Source organism: Myxocyprinus asiaticus, chromosome 42 (assembly GCF_019703515.2).
Source record: "Myxocyprinus asiaticus isolate MX2 ecotype Aquarium Trade chromosome 42, UBuf_Myxa_2, whole genome shotgun sequence".
Classification (NCBI taxonomy): Eukaryota; Metazoa; Chordata; class Actinopteri; order Cypriniformes; family Catostomidae; genus Myxocyprinus; species Myxocyprinus asiaticus.
The window spans coordinates 31,774,020-31,794,067 of record NC_059385.1 but is presented as its reverse complement, the minus strand read 5'-3'; the positions used below and the strand labels follow the sequence as shown (position 1 = coordinate 31,794,067).

The 20,048-nt window shown below is 37.4% G+C and overlaps 1 protein-coding gene across 3 annotated transcripts in view; it reads right to left on the bottom strand.

Moving 5' to 3' along the window:
• Positions 1-20,048, bottom strand: part of LOC127432332 (ephrin type-A receptor 5-like) — a 182,355-nt gene that overhangs the window by 141,114 nt on the left and 21,193 nt on the right. For all 3 annotated transcript variants that reach the window (XM_051683252.1, XM_051683253.1, XM_051683254.1), the window contains exon 3: positions 1,480-2,143. In XM_051683252.1, the coding sequence (XP_051539212.1) occupies positions 1,480-2,143 (664 nt within the window). The remainder of the gene's footprint in view (positions 1-1,479; positions 2,144-20,048) is intronic.

Sequence of the window (20,048 nt, the reverse complement as noted above, 5' to 3'; positions counted from 1 at the left end):
ATCAGTATTTATTTGAAATGGTTTAGGAATGGTTTCCAGTTTATGTATATTATGCAATGTTTAACAATAGACTCTACAGTACAGGGTGTGAAGTGAGCTGCTATCAAGCTGGGCTCATTGTCTTGTCCACGTCAATGAATCATCGGCCTGTCATAATTACGCCTTCCGACAGCTGTTACACTGAACACACTTCTATCATTTTCTACATGATTAACACCACCTCTCACCACTGAGTCATGTAAATGCTTCTAACCAGCTGCACAGAAAAGATCTTATGCCTTAAAACTGGTGGAGCGCAGAAATGGGTGACAGGTCTGATTCTCTGGACAGGCAAGAAGCAAGTTTCTATACTTATAATCAACAACTTAAAGGGATAGTTCACTCAAAAATAAAAATGATCTCATCAATTACTCACCCTCATGCCATTCCAGATGTGTATGACTTCCTTTCTTCTGCAGAACACAAATTCAGATTTTTAGAAGAATATTTCTGTAGGTCCATACAATGGGTGCCAAAATTTTTACACTACAAAAAGCACATAAAGGCATCATAAAAGTAATTAATGTGACTCCAGTGTTTTAATCCATATTTTAATCCAGTGATATGATAGGTGTGGTTGAGAAACAGATCAATATTTAAGTCCTTTTTGTTTGAAATTCTTCTTCCTGCCCAGTAGGGGGCGGTATGCATGAAGAATGTAAATCACCAAAAACACAAGAAGAAGAATGTAAATGTGATCTGTTTCTCACCCACACCTATCATATCGCTTCTGAAGATATTGATTTAACCACTGGAGTCATATGGATTACTTTTACGTATGCTGATTTATGTAATTTTTGGAGCTTCAAAATTTTGGCACCCATTCACTTGCATTGTATGGACCAATAGAGCTGAGAAATTCTTCTAAAAATCTTCATTTGAGTTCAGCAGATGAAAGAAAGTCAAACACATCTGGGATTGCATAAGGGTGAGTAAATGATGAGAGAAGAAGTTTATCGTGAAAAATACACAGTAACATATACAGTCTTGTACCTATGTCTTCTTGTCTGATTTTCAAATACTTTGTTTAAAATCAAATTTTATCATGTTATGATTCACCTCTGAGCTGATTGGTTTGGTTCATGGCTTAGAATTCTTATATGATGGATTTTTTTTAAAAACCCTATTGAAGAAATTAATGGGAACAATATTGAAAAAGAGGGCAGGCGCTCTATTGGAAAGCAGATTTTTGCAGTTCCATTTGGTGTCAGTAGAGGTACAGAAATTAAATTGGTATAAACTGTACCTTAATATATTAACAATTAAAACCATGAAATCATTAGAATGTGAAATGAATGTTAGAGTCTTATCAAACCACACACAAGGGTCAGGTACACACCAGTGCTGTGACATTCAGAAACACAGTTCAAGGGGATATGTCACACATGTGCCGCATTTGCCAGTGTTTGCATTTGCATAATAATGAAGATGTTCACCAACCTTGACAGGAGCCATTAACTTCTTCGTGGCCCACCTGGCACAAGCACCTCCCTATGGGCACCAGCCACTCCCCTTCTGCACTGCAATGCATTCTCGGAAGTTCATCAGCCAATGAGTTGTTGACGCAGGTCCCTGATACCTCCAGAAGCTGGGACGAATCTGCCCCAGTTATGGTATCCTTGAAGAGTGCCAAATTCCTGACTACTAAAGGACACTTTTTGTAGAAGACACGGACGGACACCAGCGCGATACATGCGCCCAGGTCCTGGAAAGCCAGGTAGAAGCCTTTCTTGGTCAATGGACCCAGATCCCTAACTTCCGTGTTAAGCTTCAAAACTCTGTCTCCAAGATCAAGCTCTGTGAAGCTCTCATCAGCCGCAATGGTGTCAATTTTCGTTAACTGGCTTTCCCGAATATTCCTTCGCTCCTCATCGTTGGATTCGTAGTAGTAGACGTTGAAAGTCTCCTTGCAGGTGCCAAGACCTCCAGGGAGACTGTTACAGTCCCGAAGAGTGAACTTGAGCTCTACAAACACTCGCTGGGCACCTTGGTTTAGTATCCAGTTTGTTTGTAACCAGTTGTTCTGGTTGTGTTCCATTACCTTACACACCTGGTATGTGTGGATGGGTGCGTAGTTCTCATCCACCTCTCCAATTTCTTCCCACTAAAAAAACAAGAAGAGGCAATACACATAATAAAAACAACCATATGGACATGACGAATGACTGCATCACAGTGCAGAAAAGAACAGTTCACACAAAAATTCTAATTCAGTCATCATGTACTACTTTTAGCACCATGGAAGTAGTCTATTTGATTTTTGTGCTATATTCCATGTCTTCTGATACTCACTGATAATTTCCCCCTCCACTGGAAATGCCATTAGGGCACCTAACACAAAGTAGTCATATGTTAGGTTTTTTTTTTTTTTTCGGATCTGAACGATGTTCACTACATTCGGTTCCATTAACAGTTCTTGAGCATGTATTCTTTCGCCGATGCGAACAGGACATCATGCTGAAATCTCTGACAGAGCTCCCTGCGCTACCAATCAGCGGCACTTCATCACCGTTCTACAGAACTAAACATACGTACAGCATGGCTAGTGTAGGCTGATTACTAAACGAATAATTGTAATGAACCGGTTCATTTAAATCTACAGTGCTAAATATACAGTGTGACCAGTGTAGGCCAATTACCTAACAAATGATTATGAGGAGCCTGTTCTTTTTCACACTACAGCGCAAAACATACATTGCCACCAGTGTAAGAGGATTCCTGAGTGAATGATTCTAATGCAATGGCTCCGTAACCAGTTTTGAAGTGTGTGTGTGTGTGTGTGTGGGGGGGGGGGGGGGCTCTGATTCTGACGTCATCAAAACAACAATGCAGATTGTGTTATATAGACCATTTCAAGATGGTTTAAAGAAGTGACATGTTTGTCGTCCTTGAGCATTTCCTGCTAGTTGTGCGTTCCAAAAGGGATAAATCACCCTATGAAGGGCACTTTGAAGGGAGAACAATCATGATAGTCATGCTGTAAGATCGCTTCAAACTGAATTTCCAATAAAAATTACTTAAAGAGTGAGTTTTGAATGACCCTTACTTTTCAGCCCCACACCTTTTAGCCTTTCAAAGCTCTCACAGTGAATGGTAAAGTCTTCGAAGTGCATAGGAATGATTACTTATGAATAGAACGCACCCTCATTCAAAACAACCGCGCTAGGCGCTTCATTCATAGTGACTTTAACACTATTATCAAGCTCCGCAAGTTATTAACTTTTATATTTAGTTATTTAGCAGATGCTTTTATCCAGAAGAAAGAGACAAGAAAAGTATTTTAATCATTAAAAAAAGAAATTCTTACCTTCTCCACGGGTCACACAGATGGCTTCATTTAATGGCTTCATTGTTTATAACCAGAATCTATTTAGCAGAGATGGGTCACTTCTATTAAAATTAATGGGAGAAATTGGAACGCCCAACGGTAAATGGATGTAGAAAACAAGTCCCACCTTCCAGGTAAACGAGCCAATCACCGTTTAGATACAGACATCATCTGTCAATCAACTCAAGAACGCACATGCACATTGGCTATATAAGCCAATGTGCATTTTTGCATAATCTGAGGTAAAGAAGCACAATTTATGATACCAGTGTTGTCAGATTTTACTGCTGATTTGAAATATGTTCTTTGATATTAATCTTTACCAGTCATTTTGGGGATTTTAGTCTTTTCCCATACAAGTAGTTAGGAGCTGCACTTGTATGCTGCTTGTTTACATAGAAAATAGCTGCACAAGAGCGTTCCACTGATTGACCTGACTTGCCTAAAAACACTTTGTTATAACAGGAGCGATCATTCCCGAGCTCTCCGCTAGGAAATAATTGTAAGCATCTAAACTACGACACACTTTCATCGGCTCTCTCACGTAGACGCTCAGTATCAACAACACGTCTGGATAAGTCACTTCAGGTAAATGTTTGATGTTATTTGAGGAAAATATGTTAACTCAAAGCCCTATTTAAAGGATCCGTTAATGATACCAGAAGTGCTGCAGGAAAACTTGCATTTAAATTCCTTGTTATTGTTTACATACTTGAAATGGTCTACACCAAATGTATACCCAACCAGCTTCCAAGATTGTCAAAATCACAGTGACTGAATATTTATTTATCTACATACATATTAGTCAAAACTGACTCCTTACAAAATTTGAATCTTGACATAATCAAACAAAAGAAATTCAAATCTGCTTCCTTGCTGGGACAGAGAAAGACTGGCTATGCCCTTGTCATTATATTCACAGTTTACAAAAACCACTGCTCAAACAGATTTTCAACAACATGTTTATTTTATGTAGCAAAAATTAACGATGGTGTTATCTTACCATACTTACACTGCAGTAAGAGAGAAATTGAATCAACAGTGCAAACAGTATAGGCCGATACCCGAAAAAGGACTTTTATGAGATGGTTCTTTTGAATCTACAGCATGAAACATACATTGCAAGCAGTGTAGCCTTATTCTCAAACAAGTGACTCTTATGAGTCAGTACTTTTGAATCTTCACCACAAAACAACAGAGCTCATTCCTGAACTAATGACTCTAATTAGCTGACTCTTTTTAGTACATTTAAAAACGTACTGAATCACAAGTCATTAATTTTGTCATGTTAGACTCGAAATGAACCAAGAACTGTTACTGTGTTAAAGATACACATCGACTTGTGTTGTAGTTAGTGGCATACTAAAAGAATCGTTAATGAAACATCTTTCCCAAAAATATACAGCTTTCGGGTTTGGGGTGAAATAAAGGTGATTAAATAATGACATCATTTTCCTTTTTCTGCTAACCATTCCTTTAATAAACCTGCCCTAAATGCCTCCCATTTAAGTACTTTCAGTTATGATTGCTGTCTGGAAATGTTTTAAACTTGTAAACCTACTGAAACACTACAGTACATCAACCCCATAAAGAACACTGTGGCACCTGTGTACACACATAAACTGATAGGCCAATACACAACAAAATATGGTGGCATGTTTTGCTGTCTACAGAGATCCTTAATAACAATAAATCAGTTGGTGAACAGATTGGAAAAACAATCTGCCAGCTATAATCTACACAGTCAGGAGGATTGTAACATAGTAGTTAAGTAAGCAAGACCTCAGAATGGCCCCCAAGGGACAGAGTGGCCCTTCAGAGCTCTTCAAAAGCACAATCAATGACCAGAGAGACCCTCCCGAGGCCTCATATTACCGCTTCCTGACACTCTGTGAATGAGAGAGACTGTGAGCTGTGTAGACAGCAGAAGAGCTGAAGTCTGCTCCAGTGGGAGTCATATAGAGTATGTGACTAGTTTGAGTCTCGCAGTTCAGACACTGAAAACATAGTTGCTACTGAATGTTTAGTGTGACTTTCTCTAAGAAGGTGCACGATAGGTCATGCTTCATGGCATTAATTTGTCCTCTAATAATGAGACTCATCACAGCTTTTGTTTATAATTTCATGTTGGAAATGTAAAGACACGTAACTGCTCCAAAACTGCATTAAATACTTAGAGGACAGGGTCTGTAAATCGTATATGGAGTTAGTCATAGACTAACCTAGTAATAGCATTTACATACTATCTCTGCAGTATCTGCAGTATGTATTCTGTTAACACTTAACATAAACGTTCCCTTTGTTAAGGGTTTATGCAGTAAAAGGAGTTCATTAATGACTAATAAGTCATTTACAAATGCATTACAAATCACTGATATGCGGTGCATAAAAGGGTGACTTTCATGCAATACCTGCCAAATAGTGAGCTTTTGACTGTTTATCAATTGGGTTGCTAAGAGACATCTCTGGTGAAAGTCAAACACCTGCTAAGCTAACGGGAGCATTGCAGGTTTGTCATCTTCCAAGCATCTGGCAATTGAATGCCTTTATGGTTGGAGATCGGAGATGTCAAGTAGGAATATCTCACATCCGAACTGAATGGAATGCTGCATTTCTTCATCAGCAAAGTATGTACTTTTAGTGCACACTTATAGTTAATTATGCACATTTTTATTAAAGCTTGCTGTTTTTAATTGGACAGTTTCCTCTCCCAACACCCATATTACTTAACACACATAGTACATCTGAGCACATACCTGTCCTTACCATGAATGTTAATAGTCATCAGCACTAGACAATTTCAAACATGAGACAGTCCTCTGAGCCATTACTACTCAAAAAGCCATTGCCACAGTTCAGCAATCCTTAAATAAATATCTAACAATGGAAATCCCTGAAGATACATTGACAACTGCACTTCAGTTAAATGTTAATAAGGGCTTAACTGCAAAATTAGTGTCTGTGCCATGGCATGCATTCAATATTGATATTGTGAATCAATCGATATCATGAATATTCATTTAAAGCACAGAGTTGAGAAATGCATGAATGCTCTAGAAAATGTTCCAAGACAGTCTGTATCTAAGAAAGATAAGAAGGACATGGTTTATTTTATTCAGTATGTAAACTAATGTAGTATTGCCATGACATTATTCATTTACAATGTTTTCTATCATACCACTCCTACGTGAGCTGTCTTCAATTTCAATGTCACAGTTTAAGGACATCTCCTTTGACAAGGTGGGCCATAAATTCGATTTTTATTGTAGCATTACTATCCTACTTGTATTTTACTTTTGCTTAGGAAAGGGCATTCATGATACATTTTCTTTCATTCAAAACAGCCAAATGTACACTTTAATGTCTCTAAATTTCAATCAAGCAGAAGTGGTTTTATTCAGCTAACAATCTCATGATGCATCAGGAAGCCACTGATACAGAAAAATGTGTCACAAGAAATGTGTTATTTTTTCACATTGGCAAATGTGCAATTTATGGAAAGCTGCCTCTTGAATTAAAATGAAAATGCACAAATTTAAATTTGAATGTTTTCCAACCTCACATGTGAAAAACAAAACAAATTATATATATATATTTAATTATATATTTAATTACTGCCTAGAAGGTGATTAGTTTGTGGCACTGCTGAGGTGGTATGGAAGCCCAGGTTTCTTTGACGGTGGCCTTCAGCTCATCTGCATTTTTTGGTCTCTTGTTTCTCATTTTCCTCTTGACAATACCCCATAGATTCTCTATGGGGTTCAGGTCTGGTGAGTTTGCTGGCCAGTCAAGCACACCAACACCATGGTCATTTAACCAACTTTTGGTGCTTTTGGCATTGTGGGCAGGTGACAAATCCTGCTGGAAAATGAAATCAGCATCTTTAAAAAGCTGGTCAGCAGAAGGAAGCATGAAGTGCTTCAAAATTTCTTGGTAAACGGGTGCAGTGACTTTGGTTTTCAAAAAACACAATGGACCAACACCAGCAGATGACATTGCACCCCAAATCATCACAGACTGTGTAAACTTAACACTGGACTTCAAGCAACTTGGGCTATGAGCTTCTCCACCCTTCCTCCAGACTCTAGGACCTTGGTTTCCAAATGAAATACAAAACTTGCTCTCATCTGAAAAGAGGACTTTGGACCACTGGGCAACAGTCCAGTTCTTCTTCTCCTTAGCCCAGGTAAGACGCCTCTGACGTTGTCTGTGGTTCAGGAATGGCTTAACAAGAGGAATACAACAACTGTAGCCAAATTCCTTGACACGTCTGTGTGTGGTGGCTCTTGATGCCTTGACCCCAGCCTCAGTCCATTCCTTGTGAAGTTCACCCAAATTCTTGAATCGATTTTGCTTGACAATCCTCATTAGGCTGCGGTTCTCTCGGTTGGTTGTGCATCTTTTTCTTCCACACTTTTTCCTTCCACTCAACTTTCTGTTAACATGCTTGGATACAGCACTCTGTGAACAGCCAGCTTCTTTGGCTATGAATGTTTGTGGCTTACTCTCCTTGTGAAGGGTGTCAATGATTGTCTTCTGGACAACTGTCAGATCAGCAGTCTTCCCCATGATTGTGTAGCCTAGTGAACCAAACTGAGAGACCATTTTGAAGGCTCAGGAAACCTTTGCAGGTGTTTTGAGTTGATTAGCTGATTGGCATGTCACCATATTCAAATTTTTTGAGATAGTGAATCGGTGGGTTTTTGTTAAATGTGAGCCAAAATCATCACAATTAAAAGAACCAAAGACTTAAACTACTTCAGTCTGTGTGCACTGAATTTATTTAATACACGAGTTTCACAATTTGAGTTGAATTACTGAAATAAATGAACTTTTCCACGACATTCTAATTTATTGAGATGCACCTGTATATATATATATATATATATATATATCATATATAACATATATACACTATATTGCCTAAAAGTATGTCGCTCACCCATCCAAATAATTGAATTCAGGGGTTCCAATCCACTTCCATGGCCACAGGTGTATAAAATGAAGCTACCTGAGGCATGCAGACTGCTTCTACAAACATTTGTGAACCAGAATGGGCCGTTCTCAGTTGAGCTCAGTGAATTCCAGCGTGGTACTGTGATAGGATGCCACCTGTGCAACTAATGTCCAGTCGTGAAATTTCCTCGTTACTAAATATTCCACAGTCAACTGTCAGTGGTATTGTAACAAAGTGGAAGTGATTGGGAATGACAGCAACTCAGCCACGAAGTGGTAGGCCACGTAAAATGACAGAGCGGGGTCAACGGATGCTGAGGCGCATAGTGCGCAGAGGTCGCCAATCTTTCATGCAGAGTCAGTCGCTACAGACCTCCAAAGTTCATGTGGCCTTCAGATTAGCTCAAGAACAGTGCGTAGCAGAGCTACGTGGACATGGGTTTCCATGGCTGAGCAGCTCGCATCCAAGCCATACATCACCAAGTGCAATGCAAAGCGTCGGATCACAGTGGTGTAAAGCACGCCTGTCACTGGACTGCTAGAGCCAGATGGAGACTGCGTTCTCTGGAGTGATTCTGTAATCACGTTGATCTCCATCTGGCAATCTGATGGACAGCAGTCTGGGTTTGGCAGTTGCCAGGAGAACGGTACTTGTCTGACTGCATTGTGCCAACTGTGAAGTTTGGTGGAGGGGGATTATGGTGATGGGAGTTGTTTTTCAGAGAGCTGGGCTTGGCCCCTTAGTTCCAGTGAAAGGAACTCTGAATGCTTCAGCATACCAAGAGATTTTGGACAATTCCATGCTCCCAACTTTGTGGAGAACAGTTTGGGGATGGCCCCTTCCTGTTCCAACATGACTGCGCACCAGTGCACAAAGCAAGGTCCATAAAGACATGGATGAGCGAGTTTGGTGTGGAAGAACTTGACTGGCCTGCACAGAGTCCTGACCTCAACCCGATAGAGCACCTTTGGGATGAATTAGAGCGAAGACTGCAAGCCAGGCCTTCTCATCCAACATCAGTGTCTGACCTCACAAATGCGCTTAGCTGGAAGAATGTGTCAAAAGTTCCCATAAACACTCCTAAACCTTATGGAAAGCCTTCCCAGAAGAGTTGAAGCTGTTATACCTGCAAAGGGTGGGCCGACGTCATATTAAACCCTATGGATTAAGAATGGGATGTCACTTAAGTTCATATGCGTCTACAAGGCAGATGAGCGAATACTTTTGGCAATATAGTGTGTATATATACTGATATATCATATATCAGTATATATATATATATATACCAATCAGCCACAACATTAAAACCACCTGCCTAATATTGTGTAGGTCCCCCTCGTGCCGCCAAAACAGCGTCAACCCAATTCTTCTCCACAATTGTACAGAGCGGTTATCTGAGTTACCGTAAACTTTGTCAGTTCGAACCAGTCTGGCCATTCTCTGTTGACCTCTCTCATCAACAAGGCGTTTCCGTCCACAGGCAAAGTTGGTCATACCAAATATTGATTTAGCTTTTTTTATGTTTCCTAGACTTTGGATGATGTTAACTGAAAAATGAAAACTAATTATGGCACTATTTTTTAAGAAATCCTCACTATGCAAAATTTTTCACAAGTGCCTAAAACTTTTGCACAGTACTGTATATATATATATATATATATATATATATATATATATATATATATACACACACACACATATACCAGACAGTCTCAGATAACAGCATTTCTGACACATTGATGATGATAAATAGAGTATCCTAAAAGGCTTTAACAATAAAAAATAAAATAAAAAAACACACACACACACATACACTGAAGAAGAAATTGCACAAGCATGTGATGCATGTCACAGCTGTGTGGTGTTGATGATGTGAATCATATCAAGCCAAAGACTGAAGTGGTACACCTAGACATCAGCCTGTTAAATCTGGTTGGACCTTACAGTAAATGTTAAAGGGATAGCTCAACCAAAAATTTTAATTCTGTAATCATTTACTGCATTTTCAAACTTGGAATGTCACTCAGTTATGAGACACAAGAGAACTATTTTGTTCTATTTTGCATCACTAATGCAAACACTTGGAATATTACACTCAAGTCATATGGATGACATTTATGGTTTTATTTCTTTTTTGTGTTTTTTGTCCTTTTTGGAGGTTGAATGCCTCTGGGCACTATTTGCTTTTGTTGTAAGGGACATTCTGCAAACCAACTCCTTTTGTGTTTAACGAAGAAAAAAAGAAAAGAAAAGGAAAATAAAATCAATCAGGTTTGAAATGGCATGAGGGTGAGTAAATGTAAATGCATATTTTTGGATGAACTATTCCTTTAACAACAGAAGTCAGACATGTCTGTATATAGATTTTTTAATGTTAGAAATAGTATTACAAACCATGTGAGAAGGCATTCAAACATCTCATTTCTTTCTCTTTTGCAGTACCATTAGTTCAGTTGTCAGTCATTTCAGCATAAAAATTGGACTATCATCATTCCAACTCTCTTTTCCTACAATCTTCAGTCCCCCACTGAGTCTCTCTGTCTAAATCCTTCCCTCCGCTAGACCAGTGCACTTATTCACCACTGCTTACTTCCCCTAAAACCCTCAATTCTCCCAGTGTGAGTTAGTGTGTTCTGTAAGCATGCATTTACACAGAAACCCCCACTCCCAAAGCACTTACTCCTCTTATTACTGACGAGAATGACCGAGAGCGTCTGACCCATTGCCTTTCAAACACCCATCATTACCAACAATTTCCAACTCACCATTATCCAAGGAGGTCTATAACAGTGGCTCTAAACTGCTTTTGCTTCAGGACCCAGATTTTACATTGGACATCAAATGGGGACCCAAATTTGTTTATTGTACAAAAAAAAAAAAAAAAAAAGAATCCTGAAAATCAAACACTGAAATGCATTATTTATTTATTTATTTATTTATCCATATGTAATGTAGTCATATTTTATTTGACCATACTTTCCTTCATGTGGGCAGCACATGCAAACAAGTGCCAGTCCTGCACCATTTGCCCCAAACCCCCCATCAAAAACTTTCTTGGTATATTGCACTAATAGTTGAAAAGAGCAATCTGACTCGTGGTTCACCATCGTTCTTTTAAATCCAGCAATTTGAACGTGACTTCTCTCCAGTTCCCGAGGTATTATGAGATAGTAAAGAGTCCAGTCGATCCGCACTTCAGAATCTCGTCAGAAATAGTAGGTCATCTGGCTATTTCCCGCTTACTGTTTTATAAATACTGAGGATTCGGATATCCTACTCTATTGGTATACTGTTTTTGGTAAACTATGTAGTAGGGAATAGTGTTGTCACGATACCAAAATTTCAGTTGTCGGTACTGATACCAGTGAAATGTCACGGTTTTCGATACCAATTTATTTCGATAGTAATTACCAAAGCAAAAATAGGTTATGTTGATGTGCTATTGAACACACTGCTTTAGCCTATTTAAAGTTACATTTCAATGTAAATAATAAATTAAAATAAATGCATGCTTCCTTCAAGTGTTTCTCAATGAAGTATGCATTGCTTAAGTCTTTTTAAGTTGGACCCTACTGATTTTATTTTTCTTCTCCAGAATACTGGTTTTCTTTTTCTTTCTTTCTTTCTTTCTTTTTTTCTTTTTTTTTTAGAATTCCATGTTTAAATGTTCAATTTAATTTAATCATCAAAATGGTGTCTAATCAAATTAATTCTTAAAACTGTTAACAATTGAAAATTGAAAATTATTTGAAATTACTTTTCAACATACCATTGTATTTAATTTTATTTTTTTTATTTTTTTACTCTTATTCAATAAAACAGCACCCTTGCTTGATATATTGTTTAATTTGGATTATTATTAATTTTACTACAGTGAATATACCATTTTACTACAAGGTATAATGTATTCCTGTCACAATTTCTTTAATTCTAGGCATCTAGCTTTACTTTTTGAATCATGCTTTTATTTTGACGTTTGTTCTTGATCAGTTCGCTACATGGCGTGTGATCCTTAAAGTAAAAATGCTGTGATTTAATTATATAAATATATAGTGTACATGTGTTGCACTCTTCACAGTGGACTAGCACTCTGCTTTGTCATCTCATAACACGAATGATTCTCAATGTCACTTGAGTTTCCTGTAGGGATGTGTCCAGAGCTGAATACCGTATTCGGAAAGGCAAGAATAATGACTTCAAAACAAATAACTGATTCATCCGAATAATATAAAAAAATATATATATATTTGTTTCACTGATTATCCAGAAGCACAAGTATAAATAAACATTTTAAATAAACATATCCAAAATTACAACGGGATATATGAACCTGTGCAGCCAATATTTCTAAAGTATAAACCTTATAGATGAAAATGTGCACGGTGTGATTTCAGATCTGACGGGCGCGGTCTTGACTCCATTTGTGGTCTATGTTAATTGTGCGTGGCTGGAGCTTGTCAAGTGTAACATTAACTAAGATACAAAATCATATACACCTTCCACTTCTTGAAATGTCTATGTTAATGTATCACACAATTCACACGTGATTCCCATGTATTTATTTATAGCCTAAACCTGAGCGCGATGTTAAATTCCTGACCTGAAGTGATGATTTCACATCGGAGCTCATCTATCCATCTCTTAAAGTTTACCTTATTTACATACACCATTTATGTGAACTAGTTCAATTATATGAACCATCTGAAGAACCAACTCAAAAAAAGGAATTAGAGTTCCCATTGTTAAATATAAAGGAATCTTTTATTTTAACAGTTTCAATTACATAAACTGACTGAAAGTATTGATAAAATTAAATGATTTGGTTTTACCAGCACTACAAAGAGAGAGAGACGTAATGATCATGTTGGATTATTCCTTTGGCTCCACTGCTGCCTTGGAATACAATGAGATTTTGATTTATATATGGATGGCAAAAATGTGCATTTTAGAGTATACTGCCACTTTTGAATTGTTGTCAATGGTGAAAGTGAATTTTGGCATCTACAAGTATCTCAAAGTTTTTTTTTTTTTTTTTTTAATAGATCAGGAGACTTGGAGTAGGAGAATGAAGTTCTCAGTTTCATTTATGTATTAACTTTGTCTCAGATGTTTCACTTAAAATGTCTCAGAATAAATGACAAAATAAATAAATTAGATGATTGTTGGCATACAGTAAAAGTATATAGTTATAAAAAATAATGTGGATATCATAACTCGCATAATGTGGTTTTGGAAGAATCTATGAGTTCATCTTGAAATATGACTCTTGATTGCAGACTTTGGTGATTTGTTTAAATCTGAGCATACAGTAATGTCAGATATTGTTGACATCTTCTAAATCTCTAGTGGAGACACATGCGAGTCAATCTTTTTCTCCGGAGAGAAATCTGAGAGGCAGGAACAAGTTTATTTGATTCAAATTTGATCCCATTGATGCCCAGGGCCAGATTAACATAAGCACTATGCGGGGCTGAAGCCCCATGGCCCAATCACGAAGGGGGCCCTGTGATTGGCTGCGGAGGGCAGGAGTCCTTCATTACTGTTGCATTCTTGATTGACAAGTCATAAGTGGTTTGTCTGTGTTTAATGTTAAAAATAAAAAGAGATGATTGGAACACTTGCCTGACTGTTTTCATTCATTATCCAATAAAAATCATTTTTCAACTTGTGTAATTACGTCTGGGATCGCCTCTTTCATTTACCTGTTGGTACGTTCGAAATGTGGCTGGAACGTTTTGAAGTAGCGGAGTTCAAAAATTAAAAAAAAAGTGAGAGAGCGGTCCAAACGTCCATGCATACCATGAGCTGAGAAACATTTACTCTCAGAATAGTTCAGCAATAATGACGTTTCCCGTCTTTCTGTTGGCTGTATAAAAGAACTAGCGATGCCCGATTTGCGAATGTATGAGTTCTTTTCAATGAATTGGCTAAATGATCTTTCAAAATGGCCTGAATCGATTCATGATTCAGTCCAGTTCGTTCGGACCGGTCTCTCATGGAATCTTTTAGAGTGGTTTCTCATTCATTAAAACAATATCGGGATATTTACAAACACAGTGAACAAACAGCGCTGGATGGATAAATCAGACATTTACCTACAATCAACTGAAACAAAAGACTGCATTTTTGAGAGGTAACTTTGAGAAACTTCAGCAAGTGCTGTGTGAACAACGAGCTATTCACATCAAATGTGTTTTTGCGTCCGCTTGCTCTGTTTTTCAGTCGTTTACCATGTAAACATTAGCTAGATGGATGTCTTTTGACAACTGCATCACGTTGTACTGTTTTAGCATCTCTCACTGGAGCGCTGCATTTTTAGACACCATGTCAAGAGCTTAAACTGTTAAAAACACGTCTGGAGACACCAGCGTTCTGCTCTATTTATTGCGCTGCATCTTGCTTTTTTAGCACAAGAATTTAAGAAATGGTTTAGCTAATAGTTCCATGAATGCTACACATACCCTAGAAAAAAATAAAATGCATCTCTCAAAATCACCAGAATTGAATGGTTTGTGTGTCTCACATGGGGAGCATGCCCCTGGACCCTGCTAGATATAAAGATATGCTTTCGTCAGATATTTGTGCGTACCCTCAGATGAAATGCTGCAGGTTCACATGCCTCATATTGCCAGTAACAAATGCTTCAGGAGAGAGCTCCATCTGGGTCTGGGCTAGTTAGTATGCATTAGTACCCCCCCAATAAAAAAATAAATAAAAACAACAACAACAACTCTGTAGCAAACAGCCCCTTTCACACATACAGCCTTTTCCAAACAAGTTACTGCATTTTTCAGGTTAGAGGTTGTGTGTAAAAAACAAATGATATGGGCCTGTTGATGTCTTGGAGAGATCTCATTTGTGATTTTTCTTTGCAATGGGAGGGGCTAACTGGACCATGCTAACTGTTCAAACCCTCACCCTTTACCATTACCTCTGTCATCACTGCCAGGGTCCAGAGGGGATGGAACTTAACATGACTGACAAGCACAGCTGAAACCGACTCCCTGCTATGATTTTGGTAAAATGTCATTGCATGACTGTGGTGGGATGTGTGTAAATGTGACTTTTAAGGGTGGATGGAGAGGTACCTCTGTTAAGCATCACATAAATGCATTTTTTCCCCTCAGTAAGAGCAAAGAAATAAAGGACAGCAGTGTGAGCTAGAGGTGCCCTAGGCCTGCACAAAGCCTGAGTTTAGCTGAGCTTCTATAAATCGCTTCATTGACTTCGTTGAGAGCTGGGCTACTCTGACAGTGGTTAAAGTGGCATAAAGCCAGGGTTGAAAACAAACAAACCGGGAGAAATAAAAAAGAAAATCGCTGATGTTTTGTGATGTACCTGCCAGTACAGATTGCTTGTTGTAGATCCAGAAAAAAAAAACAGCATCTGACCCAATCACATTATGGACACATGAACCATGCATACAAGATTATAAAGCTCTGTTCCAAAAACTAGTGAGATGTCTACCTAGACAGAAAGATAGCATGACATCATCATTTCAGTTTTGTAGCATTTAGTCCATATCTGTTTGCTTTGAGGCAATCTATATGTACATCATAAAAGCAGACAAAATTAATTTTAAGCAGATCTAAACCTTTAAATATATACTGAACATTCTTTATCTTACAGGAAGATGGACCAAAATGCTTATAACCATACCTGCCAACATGGGATTGTGAAAAATAGGGAGAATTATTATTTTTTTTTTTTTTTAATCCTTCACAGTTTTAGCAATAAATGCTTTTTGAGTTATTAATAATAAAAAGTGTATATACTTTCTTATATGCTGAGAACTTTTCTGACGCATGACCAAAATATTGTCTTCGATTATTTATCTTCTTATGTATACACCTGTGTTGGTTTATATTTATTATTTTTTATTTTTTTTTTTACGTTATTGTTTGTTATTTACTTTATTTTTATTTTTTCTTCTTGCCTTTATGACACGTGATTGTATTCATACATTGTTGGATCTTTGTAATTTTGTACATATTATTAAATATTTATATTGAACCTTCTGTTTTTCAATAAAAAAAAAAATCCACAGTTTTAGCACAATATGTGGACTTTTCAGATGGTCCCTTACCACACCCTCCACAGTATTAGCATATTTCAGCACACTGTGTGGACTTTTCAGATGACCCACCATAGGGAAAATTTCCAATTTATATCATTGTTAAATTAACGATTCACAGTGATGTATACTTATAACTCATTTTGCATATAACAGGTTACTGTCCAATGACATGCTCTCTAGAATAAGAATCCCTCCCCTTAGTATCACCTGCATCTGACTAGCGAGAGCAAGTTGTATTGAAACAAGCTCAGTGAAAAGATTCAAGATGGCGGAAGAGAAATTGTAAAAATAAGGGCTGTCAATCGATTAAAGTTTTCATCTAATTATTATTATTATTATTTTTAAGTGATTTAATATATAATGATTAAACAATTATTAGGGCTTTCACTTTAATGCATTCATTTGGTATGATTAATTATATAAAAATAATGCATAAAAATTCTATGTAATTAATCAAGTCCCATGATTGTGCATTAATTAATTAATTTAAATAATTTAATTAAATAATAATAAAAATATAATAATTATTACAAATAATAAATATATACACTGCCAGGCCAAAGAAAAAGTCACATACTCTAATATTTTGTTGGATCGCCTTTAGCTTTGATTAAGGTGCGCATTCATCATGGCATTATTTCGAGAACCTTATGCAATGTCACAACATTTATTTCCATCCAGAGCTGCATTCATTTTTTGCCAAGATCTTGTATTGATGACGGGAGAGTCGAATCCACTCCATAAAGTCTTCTCCAGCACATCCCAAAGACTTTCAATGGGGTTAAGGTCAGGATTCTGTGGTGACCAATTTATGAGTGAAAATTATTCCTCATGCTCCCTGAAACACTCTTTCACAATTTGAGCCCAATGAATCCTGGCATTGTTGTCCTGGAATATGCCAGTGACGTCATGAAAAAAAAAAAAAAAAAAACAAAGAAATTCCATTGATGGGATAACCTGGTCATTTAGTACATTCAGGTAGTAAGCTGACTTCATTTTATTGCTGCATAACGTTGCTGAGACTAGACCTGACCAAATGAAGCAAAATAGTAACATTAATACTATTATTAGTTATAATCTGACCAAAACATGATGTAGCGTTTGATCGTGCTACACCGCTACTTGCTGGAAAAAGTAGTTCGCTACTGGAAAAGCTACTCTGTTTTAAAAGTAGCTGAGCTACTGTCAAGCTACTGAAAAATTTAGTTAAGTTACAGTGCTGTGAAAAAATATTTTTCCCCATCTTGATTTCTTATATATTTATATATATATTTTTTGTATATCTCATACTAAATTGTTTCAAAAATTCAAACAAAATCTAACATAAAACAAAGGCAATCTGAGTAAACACAAAATAAAGTTTTTAAATGATAATGTTATTTATTGAAGCAAAAAGTTATCCAGTACCAACAGGGCCTGTGTGAAAAAGTATTTGCCCCAAAATTAGTTACTAAATCCCCAAATCTATGAAACTGCATTCATAATGGGGTTCAGCTGGACTAGTTACACCCAGGCCTAATTACTGCCAGCCCTGCTCAATCAAATCAACACCTAAATAGAACTTCTTCAGCAGCATGAAGTTGGCTAAAAGGTCTCACCCAGTAGCACATTATGCCAATGTTGAAATAAATTCCAGAAATGATGAGGAAAAAGGTGATTGAAATACATCAGTCTGGGTTACAAAACTATTTCAAAGGCTCTGGAACTCCAAAGAACCACAGTGAGAGCCATTATCTCCAAATGGAGAAAACTTAGCACAGTAGTGAACCTTCCCCTAATTGGCCGACCTTCCAAAATTCCTACAAGAGCACAATGGCAACTCATCCAGGAAGTCACAAAAAAAGCCAAGGACAACATCCAAGGAACTGCAGGCCTCTCTCACATCAATAAAGGTCACTATTCATGACTCCACTATCAGAAAGTTGAAAGTGGAACTGTTTGGAAGACATAGATCCCATTACATCAGGAGTAAATCAAACACAGAATTCCACAAAAAGAACCTCATACCTACGGTCAAGCATGCTGGTGGTAGTGTGATGGTGTGGGGACACTTTGCTGCTTCAGGACCAGGGTGACTTGCAATAATTGAGGGAAACATAAATTCTGCTCTCTACCAGAAAATCCTAAAGGAGAACGTCCGGTCATCAGTCAAGCTCAAGCGCAAATGGATTATTCAGCAAGACAATGATCCAAAGTATAGGAATAAGTCCACCTCTGAATGACTCAAAAGAAGCTAAGTTAAAGTTTTGGAGTGGCCTAGTCAATGTCCTGACTTGAACCCGATTGAGATGCTGTGGCAGGACCTTAAACGGGCAGTTCATGCTAAAATTCTCCAATGTGGCTGAACTAAAGCAGTTCTGCAAAGAAGAGTGGGCCAAAATTCCACCACAGCATTATGAAAAAAAATGATTTCCAGTTAGGTTGCAGTTGTTGCTGCTAAAGGTGTTGCAACCAGCTATTAAGTTTAAGGGGGCAGATAGTTTTTCAAATGGGTGATATAGGTGTTTGATAACTGTTTTGCTTCAATAAAAAATATATATATATATATTTGAAAACTGTATTTTGTGTTTACTGCCCCTTGCTGACTGGGACACCTAAAAGCAAGAAGTTGGTACTTCAAGTTTGAATTGCTCCATTGGTAGGAATATTCCTTATAATAGTCTGGGGGCATGGCTAATTGCATTAATTTTTAACATGTTATTTTTTGTTAAATGAATTGCACTGAATTAACACCTTAAATCAACAGCCCTAGCAAATATTGTAAATGTATTTGTGTTCCAATCAACACTTCATGTATTGCTAAAATTGTTTTAGTAATCCAATTAAAAATATGCTGTTTGTGTGTTCTGTGTATGTTATGCTTATTAAAGTTCCAAGTCATTAGCTTAGCAACATGCAACTTTTTTCTTTTTTTTTTTCCAATTGTGAGACAATCTCCAGTGCACTTCACCTAACTATTGCTATTTGTGTAGCAAGTGGAGTTACTGCCTATGCAGAGCATTCCAAATCAATCACTTATGAGGTTCAGTTTCGGTTAGTATTCTGTACAGTAGACAGCAAAATAGCTCACTAGATAGTGGAACATAGCTAATGCCTGATCTCTCTCTCTCTCTCTGTCTCTCTGTCTCTCTCTCTCTCTCTCTCTCTCTTTTCTTTTCTTTTTTTTTTAAGAAGATAGCAATTCAGTAATTATGCAGAATAATCCTGGCTGGTTTCAGTTTACATTACTTTGTTAAAAAAAAAAAAAAAAAAAAGAATAAAATCAGTAACTGTTGGCCAATGCCTAGCTATACTGAATAGGTTTTATCCACCAAATTTCACATTTACAGTGTAAGTGACAGGCTATAATGATACTCTTAAGACTGCTCATGCGCTGTTGCTAAATCCATCTCCCACTCCAGATGCTCTGTTGAATTAATATGATTGTAAGTGTAGTCAACTCTTAACAGTAAACAAAAATTCTGAGTCTCCCAAAAATAACTCCCACAATGAAACCAACATGTCCTGGAAATTGCTCAACCCCCACCCCCGACTCCAATCCATGCCCACATTTGTCTTGCTAAACTATTTGATTATATAACTGTGTTTCTTTCCATGTGGGAGCATTGTGCCTAACTCTGCCACTTTCCTTGGACAATCATTAACAG